Source organism: Periplaneta americana, chromosome 14 (assembly GCF_040183065.1).
Source record: "Periplaneta americana isolate PAMFEO1 chromosome 14, P.americana_PAMFEO1_priV1, whole genome shotgun sequence".
NCBI lineage: Eukaryota > Metazoa > Arthropoda > Insecta > Blattodea > Blattidae > Periplaneta > Periplaneta americana.
In genome coordinates, this window is record NC_091130.1 from 146697393 (window position 1) to 146717117 (window position 19725).

Genomic DNA, 19725 nt, shown 5'->3' on the forward strand with positions numbered 1-19725 from the left:
TGGTATCTACGTCGCATTTCTCTTTCTCTTTAAACTTCTGTCTGTTTCAATCGTTAAAGAGAGATACAAACTTTTAAAAGTACGGAAGTCTGTCATTTCATTTGTTTCTGTTATAATTCCCTTAGTGAATTTTCCTATTCACTGGTCAACAGTCACTTTGCGCCAGTCATAAAACTAACAAATTCTTACTATTTCGACCTCCTGAATTAAAAAATAACAAGCAAAATGTTCCATCAGTTCGGGTTTTCGAGATGCACAATATAATTCATTTTCTATGCATTTTATTTTAAAAAATCACCGTATTTCGTGTGTAACTATTTTGTTTTAAAAAAATAACGACCCATTATGTGAAAACAATATTACTATAAATAGGCCACCAATTTAGAAGTGCTTATAGAAACTGAAATTATTTTATGCTCGACCATGCCGAAATGTAGTAATTATACACCTGGTAGCAGTCCTTTAATGCATGTCATTAAAGTAGGCCTACACCTATTCATTAAAGTTCAGGTTTTCGATTATTCTCGGATATGCAATCGAAAGACAACTGGCAAAACGTCATGCAGGCTAGAAATCCAATACTGTCGCAGAAGGTTATGTTCTGTTACTATAATAATTAGCGTTAATTGTAAATAATATTCAAATAAATTCAATTTGTCATCTCGTTTTTCAATGTCGAATTCAATTTCAAGGTTATATCAAGTTTAACGTTTATCTTACTCTCGAATTTATGTCCAGGTCGTCGACATTCGTTGCCCGGGAAAAATCAATACTTTCGCATCTGCGCACATCTCACAATTTACGAGATTGCACAAGGTCAGTTCGCTTCCCAGTCACATAAGAATAGCATGAATACTTCTGAATAATTTCAAGTTAGAAATATGGTCGAGCATAAAAAGTCGTATGAAACTTGCCTATAATGGTAATTAAGACGCTGGTATGAAAATTATGAAACTCGCTTGCGCTCGTTTCATAAACATCTTCGCGTCTTAATTACTATCATTATAGGCTCGTTGCATAATGTATTATTATTGTCCTTTTGCGAGTCTATTTGGAGGGGGTGAAACAGGTTCGCGGTATGAATTCGCTAGAGTTTACCTGATGTATCTGATTCCGAGTATAAAAAAATGCAGAAAAATAAAGCTGTAATCTTCTGAACAGTGAATAATTAACCTTATTGTCATTATATAAAGCAGTATTTTGAATAGATATAAATTCGAAAATGTCTCAAAAACAGTAACCAACAACAGTTTTTATTGTCATATTCGTATTCAGGAGGTTCAAATTATATAGAAAACACATATCGCATGCCCAGCGCAAAGAAAAAGTTAAAATTTGTTACGCAGTGTTACCTATCGATGAACGCGCTTCATAGTTCTTAACTTAATTCACACATGGTTGGTTCGCGTAATATATTTTTTTTAATTTCCTACCGTTTTTTATACTAAGAACTATTCGTCATTCACCCACTTGAAGTCAGTTCTGTAAACCTATTTATCTATTGTCCACAGTGCGTCATAGAAGGCTATTGCTATACCCGTAATGAGATTAGATGGAGATTTTTTGGGAAGACAGAGGAGAACCGGAGCTCTCGAAGAAAACCTCTGTGGTTCGCCGCTGTGGAGTAACGGTTAGCACGTCTCACCATGAAACTAGCGGACCCGGGTTCAAATTCTGTTTGGGACAAGTTACCTGGTTGAGGTTTTTCCGGGGTTTTCCCTCAAATCATTAAGTCCAAATGCTGGGAAACTTTCGGTGCTGGACCCTGGACTCATCTCGTTTGCATTATCACTAGGGTTAGGATTTTGATGACCTAAAAATCTTTCAAAAATGCTCTAAAAATTGATCTTACATGATTGACTTAGTATAACTGTATTTCCGAAAGAAAATTAGTTAATAATGGAGTTCGACAAGGTTGTCCACTATCACCTACTTTATTTAATATAAATTATTTTAAAATGGAACCAAATCTACACATCAGGAATCAAAATAACCAGTGCTCTAACATTAAGTACCTCACTCTATGCCGATGAATTTCCAATTCAGAGGATAATTTACAAAGAGGATTATATACATTAAATAAAATATTAAACGATTTTTGGATGGAAATTTCAGCACAAAAATCAAAAGTAATGGCATTTTTAGGGCAAGACCCAGTCAGAAGTAAGATAATACACAATAACCAATAACTCGAACAAGTACAAATTTTCAGTTATCTGAGTTGTGAAATATCTTATCAAAATGAAAAAGATATGAACAAGAAAATTACCAAATTTACACAAATTCTAGGAATAATAAACAATACATTAAAAGCTAAATTAGTACAAAAACTACAAGAATAAAAATATATAATAACCTAGCATTACCCTCCCTTTTATACGGAAGCGAGATTTGGACATTAAAGAAAAAAGACATCAACAGAATCAAAGCAGCGGAAATGAAATTTTTCAGGAGGACAGCAGGATATATCTTTTAGACCGAAAAAGGAATGAAGAAATTTTAGAACAATTAGAAGTAGAGTCAGTAGAAGAAAAAATCAGCAGATACAAATTCAATTGGCTAGATCATGTAAGAAGAATGGAAAATTCAAGAAATCCAAAAATTATGATGCAGTATAAACCTAGAAGACCTTTTAGAAGACTGCTAGATGGGGCCGAAACAGGTATACAGAGTTTGACTATAATTATATGTATATTTACCGCCTTTGCTTATCATACAAAATGAATGAGTTAATTAGTCATATTTTCCTCATTAACGTTTTCGGTACGTAACTTGTACCATCTTCAGATGTTTGTATATTATTTTAATTGTAAACCAAGCCTGTGGGTGCATGTATCTGGACTGAAATGGTCAGTGTTTTTGTGTATGCTGTGCGGTGTCGGTGAAGTGTTGTCATGATTACACAAATGATCACCTTAACTCTTATATGCTATTTGGTACCACACTTTATCAAACTTGAATTGCAATGTTTCTGTCGTTGTTTAAAACACTATGTAAGACACTGTTTAAAAACTGTTTAAAACGATTTAAAAATATTTAAAAGCACCTAGTTTTTACATCACTTTGACTATGTGAAGTATGTGATCACTGCTGGTTGGAAGTTAGATGAGGCACTTGTGGTGATCTTGTTTAGCGTTGAGTTGGACGCAAGGTCGTGGCATGACTATGTTTCTAAAAGTGATGTTGAGACACTTCTATTAGATTGATGGCTTATGTAATATTATAACAGGATGAAGATTGTCAGGTCCGTGGCTATAGTATCGCCTGGCGTGTCTGTAACAATATGATTAAATTAATTTATAAAGTTAGGGATGTTTGTAATTGTATTGGAAATTCCTTTGGTATGGTTAACTGCAGTGCCTATTATGTAAGAAAAGTAACTTACAGTTATGGATGTATTGGTCTGCTCGTGCTTGATGCTGGGCTGATACTAGAGCGAAGGACTTGTTCACAGTATTTTAGTTAGTTATAATATCCGTTTCCGGAAGTAGAGGGGGTGTCGGTGTAATCTGTGTGTGTGATTGTTTGGGCGGGAGTAGTTTGAATAAATTGAAGAGTGGGTTATTTATGTTGGCTATTTGTTCATTTAGTAGAGGTTTTCCTGAGTTGTGTTCTTTTATAATATGAAATTGTTCCGCCGTTTCTATTGTAGGGTCGTTTGTGATTTTTAGTATTTTCAGGGTGTCATTAATGTTTGCGAGTTCATGGTTTTCTTCTATAAGGTGTTGTGCAAATTTAGATCTATTTCTATTATAAACGAAATCAGAGGTATGTTCCTTAAATCTTATTTTAAAGTTGCGCCGGGTCTGTCCTATATATGTTTTGGTGCAATTTTTGCAGTTTAACTGGTATATGCCGCTGTTTAGGAGGGGTTCATTATGGTTGGTATTATTGGGAATTATATTGTTTAGTTTGTTGTTGGTACGAGGGGCTATGTTAATATTTTGTTTTTTGAAAAAGTTGCTAAGTTTGTTTGTAATTTTGCCGTAATATGTTAAACTATGCCATTGTTTTTTTTTTTTTTTGTTTTGTGTTTTCTCAGGCTGTAATGTTGTGAATTCTTTTTTATGTAGTTTTGTTTTTCTCTTTTGTATTAAGTTGTTGATTAGTTGGTTTTCGTATCCATTTTCAAAGGCTATTTGCTTTATATAATTAAGTTCTTTATTGTAATTATCTCTATTTAGCGGTGTTGTGAGTAATCTATCAATGAGGAACCGAAATTTGCTAATTTTATGTGTGATTGGATGTATTGAATGTTTTTTTATGGCATGTGTAGTTGTTGTTTCTTTCCTGTATATATTGAATGTAATTGTTGGGGTTGCTATTGTTATATTTAAATCTAGAAAATTAAGGCTATTGTTATTGCTTTGTTCAAGGGTGAATTTTATATTTTGATGCCATTTGTTAAATTCTTCTAGTATTTCACTATCTTTGTTTTGGGTGTTTTCGTATATTATTATTGTATCGTCAACGTATCTTGCGTATGTGCTGAAATTGAACTTATTATTTAAATTATTTATGTGTTTGTTTTCAAGTTCTTGTAGAAATATGTTAGCTAAATATCCTGATAAGGGGTCGCCCATGGCTAATCCAGTTGATTGAATGTATATTTTATTATCAAATTTGAAATAATTCTGTTTTAGGGATGTTTTTAGTAAATGGGTTATTTGTTGAATTATATTATTATCTAATTGGGCTTCGTTCAGTTTTTGAATAATTATGTTAATGGTTTCATCTATTGGTATGTTGGTATATAAATTTGTAACATCCAGTGAAAGTATTTTGGTGTTGCTCGTAGTTTTGAGTTTTTGAAGTTTTTTTATTATTTGTTTTGTGTTGGTGATGGTATATTGGTTGTCTAGAATGATGTTATTACTTAAGAATTTATGTAAATATTTATTGACTTTGTAATTTGGGGCTTCTCTGCAATTTACTATTGGTCTCATTGTCATTTCTTTTTTATGTGTTTTCGGTAGTGTTTTTAAATTGGGTGCTTTGGGGTTCTTCATGATAAGGCTTAGGGTTTTGTTTTTTGGTATGAAGTCTGGTGCATTTTTTATGGCAGTTTTTATTTGTTTTTGATAAGTTTCTGTGGGGTCTGATTTAACTTCTGTGATCTGGTTGCTAGTGAAAAATGCGTTGGTTTTATCTATGTATTCGGTTTTGTTCATCAAGACTACTGCGTCATTTTTGTCTGCTTTTATGTGTAGGATGTTGTTGTCTTTTAGTTTTTGTTTTAATTGTTTAAGTTCTTTATGTTGGTTTTTGGCTATTTTGAACTCTTTTTTAGTGTTTGGGCTTTTTACATATTTTTCTATTATTTTAGCGGTGCTGTATTGTAGGAATTCTTTGTTTTCGTGCTCGCTATTCTGTATGATATGTTGGGTTTCTATTGCTGCATTTTCTATTACTTTTCGGATATTATTTGGTGGATAGTTGTGTTTGTATCCATTGTTTAGGATGTTTACTTCTTGGGTGTTTAGTTTGAAGTTCGTTAAGTTTACTATCCTATTATTGAGTGTGGGATGGTTGGATTGTTGTTGTGATTGATTGGTAATTAGGTTGTTAAGTTTTTTCTGTAGTGTTTCATATTTGTGTTTCATTATTGTGTTTATTCTCTCTTGACTATGTTGATATATATTGTCCCATTGGTTGCCGAGAAATTTAGCAAGTTGTAAGTGTAAGTCGTAGAGTTTCTTGTTCAGGTAGTTTTTCTTTATGTGTAAGAATTTGATTTCATTTTTCATGCGTAATTTCTGGAACTGATTATTGGTTATTTGGGCTGGTTTTGTGTAAAGTCTATTTCTGGTTATTTTTGCGTAATTTGGAGTAACTTTGTGTGTTAGACATTGTTGGTTAAACCAGATGTTGGCATTGGTTTTCAATATTTTCGTTTTGGTGTTAGTGTATGCATTTATGATTTTTGCTTCGCTAGCGTTTATGAATTTCATGTTGAAGATATACCGATAAGCTGTCACAATTTGATTATAATTATATGTATATTTACCGCCTTTGCTTATCATACAAAATGAATGAGTTAATTAGTCATATTTTCCTCATTAACGTTTTCGGTACGTAACTTGTACCATCTTGTATGATAAGCAAAGGCGGTAAATATACATATAATTATAGTCAAATTGTGACAGCTTATCGGTATATCTTCAACATGAAAAGGTATACAGAGGCCTAATTCGTGAAGGATGATGATGATGATGATAATTGACTTAGTAGAAAAAGAGGTTTTGTACTACTTAATATTTAGAGTAGTAATTAAATTAAGTTTTACATAATTTTTTCTAAGTAGTACACTTTAATTAACTATTTTACCTGATGTAGTTTCCATGTATGATCGTTCACCTCTGATTCAGCAAGTGGACGTGAGGTCAGCAGACAGCTGGTCGGTCTTGGCCCTTCATGGGCTGTAGCGCCATAGATTTACTTAATTTTAGTTTCCATGTAGTCTATTGCAAGGCCACTCTTATCCAGAATTAGCAGTTACAGAGGAGTCTATATTGTAGGGGTGGTTGGACTAATGCATTACATGTGGTGTACTACGTTAAAATGACAATATTGGTGTAGAAATACGATTAAGATATTGTACAAAATAATGGGTATTAATCGACAAAATATCTAAAGAAAATATCAAAGGAAATAAACATTATTTTACATTAATAATGGGGATATATGGCCAAAATTAAATGAAAATGCCTAAAAAATGACCGAATAAAACAAAAGATGCTCTTATGAGTTGAAACAGGCAAAATATGCAAAAAAAAAAATGCCCTAACAAATATGTCTTGCAACACTCAGTTTATCACATAACATACTAGGTGTTCATTTCAAAGTGTGTCATGACGTCACTGTTGATGAGTCAGCGATTTGAAGCGAATTTCAGCTTTTGTGTCAGAGAAGTTGCCTATTAATCAAGGCGTTCAATCTGAACTTGAGAACGTGTACGGTATAACTTGAACGTCGTAGCAACAGATGGCGGTCTGTACCGTCTGTGTGCAACCATAACCTCTTTCGAACTGTGTTTTGCGCGGGCAAGTCGTACGCAGGGTATTTGTTATCATCGGTTGCGTACGGAAACATTCCACAATACAAATCAAATGCTCCGTGTCCATGTTGACCGTCGAAGTTAATGTCAACAAATATGTAAGTAATCGTCTTAACCCTCTCCCCATATCCCGACAGTAAGAAAAAAAACTCACCTGAGTAAGTGTTTCCAAACAGTTCACATTCCTGCCACTAGAGGCGTTACCGTACGTATCGGTAAGTACTCTTCAGAATGAACGCCGTACTTGCTAGGCAACTTCTCTGGCACATAAGTAATACACCTCTGTGGAAGTGTAGGAAGATTGAATTCTCTAGGCTCATCGACTAGCCACATGACGGCACACATCGAGCCATGACACACTTTGAACTGAACACCCAGTATAAATACAGGGACATCATTTTATTTTTACTTGCATTTTTATTGTACCTGCATTTCTGAATGTACTTCACTCTCACCCCTTCACTAATGCCCTTGCTCCCGTCAGACACACAAACTTACGGCCGCTGTTGCATTCGAAGTCTTCAAGCAGTGAAGTAAACACTGCAGTGTATAGTGTGTTTCATAAATATGATTGCGTTTTCTATAGAAGAAATAACCTATATTAATAATATCGTACCAAAAAATTATATTCAAGAAACGATAAATTCAATTTCAGAGAATATGCTTCAAAATGTTTTTTAATAATATGCGTACTGAATTGAAGCCTGCATTGTAATGAACGGCAACCATTTTCAGCAACTTGTTTAAAAATTCAGATTAGCTTTTTTTGAATTGAGGTGGCTAGAAGCAAAGGAATGCTAGTGACATTTGTAATAACGTGAGTTAAGTGCATCCAGAGTAAGCTAAAGTATCTAAAATTTAAGTGGCAAAGGGATATTTTAATCGCATCAAACATTAAAATTTAAATAAAACATTTCACCGATTTTACGAAAGCTTAAATATTTAAACCCCATTTTCTCAAAAGTAACTTAAGTGCACTTACAGCCCTTTACTTATGAGCCCTCAATTTAAATGCACTCTCTATATTGTATGTTAACACCAATAATTAATATTCTAAATAAAGTAGACATTACATAACGAACATAGCCGCCTGAAAAGTTGAGTTTTTGAAAAAAAAAATGTTACTACTCTACTGTATTTTGATAAATTCCGTAAAAGTGATGATCAAACTGAAAATCGTAATATCGTATTTCCCTACAACATAAATGGATACACTACTTTTCTCTCCTTCTATACCTATTAAAATGATTTGTTTTCATATTGCACTAGTAACATCAAACTCCTGTAATGGAAGGGGGCAACAGTGTTTCCGAGTATAGCCAGGTTAATGTTAAAAATGTTGGTAAAAATAAAGTGATGTCCCTGTACTAAAGCAGCTATGTTTCTGGCTTACTAGAAAAAAGATGCAATTTCATCAAAATCCTAGCACTAATTATCACCTTCATCTCACTCAGAGTCTAGAAAAACATGGCAGTTGATAAAGCGTCACTTTACTTTACTTATGACAGATCTGTAAGTTAACAGACCTACACACTGACTAGATTAATGATATTGGATAGTCTATTTGTAAAATGAATGTCATAGCGCGGTGATCCCGGGCGTCCAGAAGAAGAAGTGCTAATGAGAGCTCTCAGAGACTTCAACATCCCAAAAGTGGTAACTGACGACGTTCCCGTGTTCATGGGTCTCATTGGAGACCTTTTCCCAGCGTTGGACGTCCCCAGGAAGAGAGACCAGGACTTCGAAAGGACAGTGAAGCAAGCGGCCACAGACTTGCTGCTGCAGCCAGAGGACAACTTCATACTGAAGGTACGCTGCAGAAACTTGAGACTAAATTATTATTGTACACTCTTAGACAAAAAAAAAAAAAATGACCGGACTCTTGAAGCGTAAATTTGTCTAAGTTCCGTTCGGCTGTGCGCCTGATACACAAGACTAAAATCAGAGTAGTAAGGACGAAACCAGCGAGATCCAAGAACATACTCTTATACCGGCAAACAACGGTTTGAACTGTTATGTGTCATAGCTCCGTGGTAAAACTCTGACTTCACACCCAGAAAACCCGGGTTCGTATCAGCCTTCGTATAAGTATATATATTTGTTTCGTTTTATTTTTTCTCTAGCTAGAAACAAATGATACATTTATTAACGTGCACAGGAATTTGTATTAGTTGAAAAATTAAAGAAAAACATTCAGTAATATCGGTGACTTCTTCCTAATTACCCTAGAATTCTAATAGATGCTCACTTCTTGGATCTTCTCCCTTCTCCATATGGAGTATTGATCAGTTGCTATAATTTCTAAGAGTAGCAGTTATAATAATAATAATAATAATAATAATAATAATAATAATAATAATAATAATAGTCTAATAATAATGCAACAACCTCCAACAACCATAAAAATAATAATATTCATAGTATTACAAACACAATAACAATAATGATAATAATGATAATAATAATAATAATCATCATCATCATCATAATAATTATCATCATCATTATCATAATGTTAATAGTATTGCTAAAACGAGATGAATAATGTTAAAGACAAAACCAATGCGTTCCAGATATTGGCTACACTTGTAAATAGTGCCGTTACATATCTGCTTTGTAATAGCTCCATGGTAACAGCCTTGCTTCTTATGTAGGCGATTCAAGGTCGTGTACCCCAAGGACGTCAGATGTTTAATTCTACTGGGTGTTCATTTCAAAGTGTGTCATGACGTCACTGTTGGGTCACCTATTTGAAGCGAGTTTCAGCTTATATATTAGATAAGTTGCCTATTATTTAAGGCGTTCTTCAATCTGAACTTGAGAACGTGTACGGTATAACTTCAACGTCGTAGCAACAGATGGCGGTCTGTACGGTCTGTGTGCTACCATAACCTCTTTCGAACTGTGTTTTGCGCGGGCAAGTCGTACCTCGGTTGCGTACGGAAACATTCCACAATACAAATCAGATGATCTGTGTCCATGTTGACCGTCGAAGTTAATGTAAACAAATACGTAAGTAATCGTCTTAACCCTCTCCCCATATCCCGACAGTACGTATTTCCAAACAGTTCACATTCCTGCCACTACCGGCGTTACCGTACGTATTGGTACGTACTCTTCAGAATGAACGCCGTACTTGCTAAGCCACTTCTCTGCCTCTTAGGTTATACACCTCTGCGGAAGTGTAGGAAGATTAAATTCTCTAGGCTCATCGGCTAGCCACATTACGGCATACAGCGAGCCATGACACATTTTGAACTGAACACCCAGTATATTGGTGTGTAATTTAATCAGGGACATCTGGAACTTCTGAAAACATGAGTAGTTTAATATCAAAGACGGATATCTGTTGTCTCCATAGTTTTAATCTAGAGGCACTTTTTGTTTCACAGTGTTCTTTGTAATATTTTAACACAATTTATTTTTATAGATGTAGTGTTAGACTTTCCATATAGTTCACCATAACCGAAAAGAGCGTGAAAAAATGTATAAGAATCCACATTATCTAAATTTCGATGTGAGGTCAGATGTCAGCCTTTGATATTAAACTACTCACATAGTTATGTGCACATGTAACTGGGAATATTAAACGTGAAACAACCATTCTCTCTTGTCATTATCAGGGGTGACATGGCTGACAGAAGACATAGGCCAGATACTTGGAGGCAAGCTCTTCTTCACGTTTAACCAAGGGTCCCGGGTTCGATGCCCGGCCCCGGAACGATTTTTCCCTCGAAATTATTCGAGTCAACTTTACAGGGAGTTATACCTGAAAGCTTGATTTGCATAATGTATGTCACTGTTCGTTAACAGAAAGCCACAATCTGAGTCACACAGAGTTGGTGTGCTCTCAATGTTGGTTGCTTGACGGTTGTCAGCCCACTTTGAGGTCTGTGGATATAGAGGGAAAAGTTGGATCGGTGTCTGGTGGAGTTCCCGGGTGGCTCAGTTGGGAGAGCGTTGGTACGTTGAACCAAGGATCCCGGATTCGATGCCCGGCCCCGAAACGATTTTTCCCTCGAAATTATTCGAGTCAACTTTACAGGGAGTTATACTTGAAAGCTTGATTTGCAAGCTCTTCTTGTTTATTGGCCTCCGAGATCTATTTCTTTATTTTATTTAATACAAAGAAAAGGATTATGTTTGTTTATTCCTATCCGAGAAGGATTTCTTTTACTTAAGGTTTATTTTTGTTTATTTCTATCCGAAAACATTTCGTTTAGTCTCTTTAAATTCAAGATCCAAGGGAAAGAATTGCTATTATGTATCTAACTTGCCCTTTGTAAATATTAACTTTTTGTTAATATTTCACAATACTGGTTATTATCAGCATATAAGAAGTAAAAAGTGAGAATGAAAAAAAGCAAAGTATAGACTGAGATCCGAACTCAAAACCTTTCGAATACAAGACCACATTGCTACCGACTACGCTATGCGAGAGAGACGATGACTCTTTAAGAAGCATGCTGTGTAATCATCATACAGTGGTGGCAGTGGAGTGTTGCAAACATTTACGACAGAAGAAATTCGTCCGCGTGTGTATCATGCTCTGACGAATGCACCCGAAGTCTTCCGAATCGGACATAGAATCTGGAGCCCGGTCATTTTTTTTTTTTTGTCTAAGAGTGTACATGACGTATCTCAAGCACTTACAACTTTGTATGAATTTGATTTTCTCTTCAACTACGTACAATCCCTTGCTTACCGTAACACTTTCTACATCCCTGTCTGAGCGCTGTGAGGTCGTACACTCGTATGCAGTCTTTACAGAAGAAGACGCGGTTATCCCGTAACTTCAAAATCATAAGTTGCTGTGCTGATTTCGTGACACCGCTGCTGCATACCTTAAAAAATTCACAGATCATGCATTCTCATTTAGCTGGAGATCTAGCTGTCGACAGATTTCTCAATCTAGATGTCTCAGACGCATGATAACAGAGTTTCGTGTTCTTCAACAGGTGGTACAACTGGAGGAGTTGCTGGAAGTGCGTCACTCTGTATTCGTTGTTGGCAATGCTGGCACAGGGAAGACGCAAGTTTGGAAGACACTGTTCCGCACATACCAGAACATGAAGCGCAAACCTGTGTTCAACGACCTGAACCCCAAAGCTGTGACCAATGACGAATTGTTTGGAATTATCAACCCAAACACGAGGGAATGGAAAGATGGTTTGTAATTTAATGCTTACTTGCAGTAAATATCTAGACATTTATTTATTTATTTATTTATTATTTATTTATTTTTTATTTATTTATTTATTTATTTTCGTATTTATTTACTTATTTTCGTATTTATTTATTTACTTATTTTCGTATTTATTTATTTATTTATTTTCGTATTTATTTATTTTCGTATTTATTTATTTATTTATTTTCGTATTTATTTATTTATTTTAGTATTTATTTATTTATTTTCGTATTTATTTATTTACCTATTTTCGTATTTATTTATTTATTTATTTTCGTATTTATTTATTTATTTATTTATTTTCGTATTTATTTATTTATTTATTTATTTTCATATTTATTTATTTTCGTATTTATTTATTTATTTTCGTATTTATTTATTTATTTATTTTCGTATTTATTTATTTATTTATTTTCGTATTTATTTATTTTCGTATTTATTTATTTATTTATTTTCGTATTTATTTATTTACTTATTTTCGTATTTATTTATTTATTTATTTATTTATTTTCGTATTTATTTATTTATTTATTTATTTTCGTATTTATTTATTTATTTATTTTCGTATTATTTATTTATTTACTTATTTTCGTATTTATTTATTTATTTATTTTCGTATTATTTATTTATTTACTTATTTTCGTATTTGTTTATTTATTTATTTTCGTATTTGTTTATTTATTTATTTTCGTATTATTTATTTATTTACTTATTTTCGTATTTATTTATTTATTTATTTATTTATTTATTTATTTTCGTATTATTTATTTATTTACTTATTTTCGTATTTATTTATTTATTTATTTATTTTCGTATGTATTTATTTACTTATTTTCGTATTTATTTATTTATTTATTTTCGTATTTATTTATTTATTTATTTTCGTATGTATTTATTTACTTATTTTCGTATTTATTTATTTATTTTGTATTTATTTATTTATTTATTTTCGTATTATTTATTTATTTACTTATTTTCGTATTTATTTATTTATTTATTTTCGTATTATTTATTTATTTACTTATTTTCGTATTTATTTATTTATTTTCGTATTATTTATTTATTTACTTATTTTCGTATTTATTTATTTACTTATTTTCGTATTTATTTATTTACTTATTTTCGTATTTATTTATTTATTTATTTTCGTATTATTTATTTATTTACTTATTTTCGTATTTATTTATTTATTTTCGTATTTATTTATTTATTTTCGTATTTATTTATTTATTTATCTATTTATTTATTTATTTATTTATTTATTTTCGTATTTATTTATTTATTTTCGTATTTATTTATTTATTTATTTTCGTATTTATTGATTTATTTACGTATTTATTTATTTATTTATTTATTTACGTATTTATTTATTTATTTTCGTATTTATTTATTTACGTATTTATTTATTTACTTATTTTCGTATTTATTTATTTATTTTCGTATTTATTTATTTATTTATTTTCGTATTTATTTATTTATTTTCGTGTTTGATTATTTTCGCGTTTACTTATATTCGCGTTACTTATTTTCGCGTTCACTAATTTTCGCGTTCACTAATTTTCGCGTTTACTAATTTTCGCGTTCACTAATTTTCGCGTTTACTAATTTTCGCGTTCACTAATTTTCGCGTTTACTAATTTTCACGTTTACTAATTTTCGCGTTTACTAATTTTCGCGTTCACTAATTTTCGCGTTCACTTATTTTCGCGTTTACTTATTCCGTATTTACCTGTTTATTTATTTACTTATCTATTTGTTCGAGGCCTGGATCGTGTACCTGTGCTTGCCATTTACTGAAATATGAATACCTAACAGTGAAATTAGTTTTTCTTTATAAAATTGAGAAAATGAGCGTACAAATTTTTCCATCCCTAAGTATGCATAGTCATATTTTTATAAACTCATAAGTTATTCAGTCATAAAAAAATATTTTTTAACAAGTTCCATACTATTTAATATGCATCTTCCACAAGAAAAATGGTTGTGCATATGAAGAAAACTTGGTTAAATCATATGAATGAGCGACAGTTATGAAATAGAGGTTGTACCGAGTCTAAATCATGGAGTTTACAAATCCATTTGGGTTTCTCGATCATAAGTAACTATAAATTGAGTAATTTCAAACGGAAAATGCCGAACTAATTCCCACTTCCCCTACAAGAAATATACGAATACTGATTCAGGGAATGTGATCCCATATGTAATTGATGTACTGTACATAGTGGTAGGTAGTTAGCAAAATCGAAACACAATGTATGAACAGTGAACTGTTTCCAACAGACAATCCTGATACGATCTCTTACTTACTTCCAAATGGCTTTCAAGGAACCCGGAGGTTCATTGCCGCCCTCACATAAGCTCGCAATCGGTTCCTATCCTGATCAAGATTAATCCAGTCCCTATCATCATCTCCCACCTCCTTCAAATCCATTTTAATATTATCTTCCCATCTACCACTCGACATCCCCAAAGGTCTTTTTCCCTCGATTCACCCATACATGCTACATGCCCGGCCAATCTCAAACGTCTGGATTTAATGTTCCTAATTATATCAGGTGAAGAATACAATGCGTGCAGTTCTGTGTTGTGTAACTTTCTCCATTCTCCTGTAACTTCATCCCTCTTAGTCCCAAATATTTTGCTAAGCACCTTATTCTCAAGCACCCTTAACCTGTGTTCCTCTCTCAAAGTGAGAGTCCAAGTTTCACAACCATAAAGAACAACCAGTAATATAACTGTTTTATAAATTCTAACTTTCAGTTTTTTTTTTAAAGCAGACTGGATGACAAAAACTTCTCAGCCGAATAATATCAGGCATTTGCCATATTTATTCCGCGTTAAATTTCCTCTCAAGTCGCATTTATATTTATTAGTGTTGTTCAGAAGTATTTGAATTTTTTTTACCTTTTCAAAGGATAAATTTCCAAGTTTTATATTTCCGATCTCGCACTTACAGAGAATATAGGTCTAAATGAAATCTAAAATTTCTTAGGTTTAATACTCCGTTACTTAGCCACAAATTTAATGTAATTATGTCTTTTTAATTTAAATGTAAATAAACATTTGTTTTTCAGGTCTTTTCTCTGTAATAATGAGAGATCAAGCTAATCTGGGAGGCGATAACCCCAAGTGGATTGTCTTGGATGGAGACATCGATCCGATGTGGATTGAATCTCTTAATACTGTAATGGACGATAATAAGGTAAAGGTGCTGTAATAAGTCAATAATACGAAATTTATGCGTTTACAATTAGATACAGGGGTTTATTCATAAATCTTATTCTCTCACGCGGTGTTTTATATCTCGGCTATTAAGCGTGTAATTCTATAGTCCAACTCCGCTTCCTCCCCCGTTGCCTGGCAACTCATATCTGAACCTGTTCCGTAACGATCTCATGGTAGTATACATTCCTGCAGTTGTTTTACAATAATTAATAGGTCTATATATATTTTTTTTTATAATTTATTAACTTTGTACAATATACAAGGTAAACCATAAGGAATGTCATTAATTCTGGTGGATGAATGCTTTAGTAAAGAGCAATGAAAAAGTCAAATACCTTTTTGCTATATTTTGAATAGTTTTTCAGAAAACCTGGCATTTTAAAATACATGAATTATGAGATCATACAATGCTGTAATCAGTAGGGCGTTCACATCAGGCTGTGTTGCTCTGAATAACCCCTTCTGAATAGGGAAGTTGAAGGTCATTGCCACGTATATTGTTTTTTTTTATTTTATTGCGTTATTTTACGACGCTGTATCAACATATAGGTTATTTAGCGTCTGAATGAAATGAAGGTGATAATGCCGGTGAAATGAGTCCGGGGTCCAGCACCGAACGTTACCCAGCATTTGCTCGTACTGGGTTGAGGGAAAACTCCGGAAAAAACCTCAACCAGGCAACTTGCCCCGGCCGGGATTCGAACCCGAGCCACCTGGTTTCGCGGCCAGACGCGCTGACCGTTACTCCACAGGTGTGGACTATATTGTTTTTAAACTTATAAGAAAAAAATACAGATGATATAACGTTTAATTTTTTAGTTTAATCTGTGTTAGAGAACAGAGAATGAACACTGCTCATTTCACGTTAAAGAAAATCTTGGAAAATTGAAAATGAATTTTACAACCTAATTTTGATTAAATTTTCACAAAACACAGACCATAAGATAATGCTTATTTCGAAATAAATTTAAAATATTAAGATAGGCTATATTTCTACACTTCCATTTCAGTTGCTTATTCTAGAGATCAAAAGAATAACGATGCTTAGTTCACGTTATAAAAAAAAATAAAAATTAACTCTACAAGCGAAAATAAAAATACGGTATGCTTATTTTACATTGAAAGAACAAAATGTATTGTTCTTAAACTAGTCTAGCTATCATGAATTTCTCAACGTTAAAAAATATTGCCCGTGAATCTGGGTTCGTTTGAAAGAATATCGCATGGGACATTTTGATTATAAAAATAACTTGCATATTTAGAATAAAATTAACTTCGAAAGTAGCACCTCGTTTGAGCTCAAAATTCCTACAAACCTCATTCTTAATGCATCTAACAAACCGTTAAAAATTGAAATAAATCGATTAAAATTGCGAAACGTCAAAACTCGGTTCTAGAGTTCCATAAGGCGTAATCCTCATCTACGTATTTGGTTTTAAGATTTATGTTATTAAATACAGGGACATGATTTTATTCTTACTAACATTTCTAATATTAACCTGGCTATACCTTTGGATCAACGATTAAGAACCGGAAACACCGTTTGCTACCTCCTTCCACGACTGGAGTTCGATGATACTGGCGTAATATACAAACAAATCACTTTACTAGGTATAGGAGGGAAGAAAAGTAGTTCATTCATTCACGTAAACTAGGAAATATCGCGATTTTGAGTTTGATAATTTTCATTATAGATTTTTGTTTAATCAAAATACAGTACTGTATTAACAGTAAGTGTTTTTACTCAGGAATTGGGCTATCCATTCGGACGTATTCATTATACTGCCTACAGCACATTAGCGTACAATATAGAGAATGAAGTTAAATTGAAAAATAATCATAATATGGATATTTAAACACATATTTCAAAATGGTGGCCGTTCATTTCGATACAGGCTTCAGTTCTAATGTGCATATTATCGCACTATAGACTATTGTACTTAATTTCAATTACCAGGTTCGTACTTCGTATCAGTAACTGATGTTGAATAATTCTGTACCTACTCTATAAAAGAGTATCTTACATAGCCTACTGTAACTTCAGTCTTCATTTCTGCCCGATCCGAAAAGATAAAATTACTCAGACATGCTATCTACTGTCCATCCAAGTGGTTACGTCGCAGCGTCGTAGAAAGGGAGGAAATCACGTGACAGTTGATTATTTAACGAGGCTCTTTTACTTAAGTTATTTAAACAATTAAATGGGTATAATATTACGTAGACGTCCAATTCCTAACAGAAATTAATGTTCTCAGAAAAGAGCTAAGACAGCCCAGCCACTAGCATTTACAGAGAGGCGAATAGAAGCAGGTGGAGGAAACCGGGATGAGACGTAGGCAAATGGAAAATGATGCAATATTGAAAGCTCTTTCGTCAGTGGAAAACGCGAACATATTTTTGGAACGTACTGTTTACTATGACCGTAAGGCTACTATGGCTGTATATGCGGTCTTGGATCTGTGTGGAGAACGGTTGAACTTCATTAGTGGAAGGGGTGGGAGTGAAGTACATTAAAAAACTGAGGTACAATAAAAATTGAAGTAAAAATAAAATTATGTCCCTGTATTACATAAAATGCAATGACAACTACATCAATACTTAAACATTGATGTAATGAATTTCAGATTCTGACTCTCGCTAGCAACGAAAGAATCGCTCTCACTCCTGTTATGCGATTGTTATTCGAGATCTCGAACCTGCGAACTGCAACACCCGCCACAGTATCGCGAGCGGGCATCCTCTACATCAACCCGCAGGACTTGGGTTGGAACCCGTGAGTACCTATGCCCTGCAATCAGTGTCATACATTGACACATCGCTCATTTTATTCTTTAAAGTTTGACTTACAGACATACTTTAATCTCTGTTTAAGATTGCTCTCTAGTTTGACTTAAATTTAGATTTATTCCAACTTTGATTTCAGTCTGAACTCGTTCTAAATTTATTATATTTTGATATGGATATTAATTTCGAATTGAATTTAGTTATTGTTAGTAGATAGACGCCAAGCAGTATCAAAATCAGAATGTTAATTTGTGGGCTCAATCGGGTATACAGGGTGATTCACGAAATTCTGCACCGGTTTATGGAGGTGATTCCTGAGGTTATTTGGACAAAAAATGTAAATAAATTAATGGGATTACATTCATAATAACAGAGTTACGGTAATTTGAAAACGGCAGAAAAAACTTTTATTTCAGGATTTCACTAACAAAAAAGCAAAAAAATAATTAAAATACAAACAATTGATTGTTTATGTGTCGGTATCTTTCGTTTAGAGTGGATTCAAATCTCATTTTAGAAAATACCTCCTTGAATCTCAAGGCAACGGTCCGCACGGGTGTGAACCGCGCTTGTAGCATTTCACAGCTTCACAAGTTTGTTCCTTGTTGTCCCCACGGCATCCAGAATGCGTTGAAGCCATTATCTTCCATTGTTAACATTGTTAAAAGGCGTTTGAATTAGCAGTACATGGTCAGAATGAAGTTCAAGTGTGATAAGTGCGTCTTATATTTTCAGTTCTGAAAATGAGTACTACTAAAGGTATAGGCTTGCAGTTCTTTACAAGCAGTGAAAAACTTAAAATTATCAAACATACGGAGGAACATGGAAATTGTACTACAGCCCGAAAATGTGATGCAAGTGAAAGTTGCATCAGAGACCGGAGGATCATACCCCAGGATAAAATTCATTGTTAACTGAACTGTATTTGTGTTTAGTTGTTCTTAATTCGTCTTTAAAAATTCGTTGAAAATTTCATTTTTGTAATTGGTTTATTTGTTCTTTCTTTCTTTTCATTCTTTTTCTCTCTTTCTTTCCTTCTTTCTTTTTCTTTCTCTTTTCTTTTTTCTTTCTTCTTCCATTCCTTTTTCTTTTCTTTCTTTCTTTTTTCTTTCTTTCTTTCTTCTTCCTTTCCTTCTTTCTTTCTGTCTTTTTTCTTTTTTCTTTCCTTTTCTCTTTCTTCCTTTCCTTCTTTCGCTTTCTTTCTTTTTCCTTCTTTCTTTTTCCTTCTTTCTTTTTCCTTTCTTTCTTCTTCCTTCCTCCTTTCTTTCTTTTTCTCTTTTTCCTTTTCTCTCTTTCTTTTTTTCTTTTTTCTTTTTTTCTTTCTTGATTTTTCTTTTTTCTTTCCTTTTTCTTTCTATCTTTTTCTTTCTTTCCTTTTCTTTCTTTCTTTTTTCTTTTTTTCTTTCTTCCTTTCCTTATTTCTTTTCTTTCTTCTTTTTTCTTTTTTCTTTCTTTCTTCTTTCTTTTCTTT

At 33.0% G+C, this 19725-nt stretch overlaps 1 protein-coding gene across 1 annotated transcript in view; it reads left to right on the plus strand.

Moving 5' to 3' along the window:
• Dhc93AB (Dynein heavy chain at 93AB) overlaps positions 1 to 19725 on the plus strand; it is a 312580-nt gene that overhangs the window by 173850 nt on the left and 119005 nt on the right. The window contains exons 40-43 of the mRNA XM_069846249.1: positions 8642 to 8866; positions 12016 to 12226; positions 15320 to 15447; positions 18095 to 18243. Of these exons, the coding sequence (XP_069702350.1) occupies positions 8642 to 8866; positions 12016 to 12226; positions 15320 to 15447; positions 18095 to 18243 (713 nt within the window). The remainder of the gene's footprint in view (positions 1 to 8641; positions 8867 to 12015; positions 12227 to 15319; positions 15448 to 18094; positions 18244 to 19725) is intronic.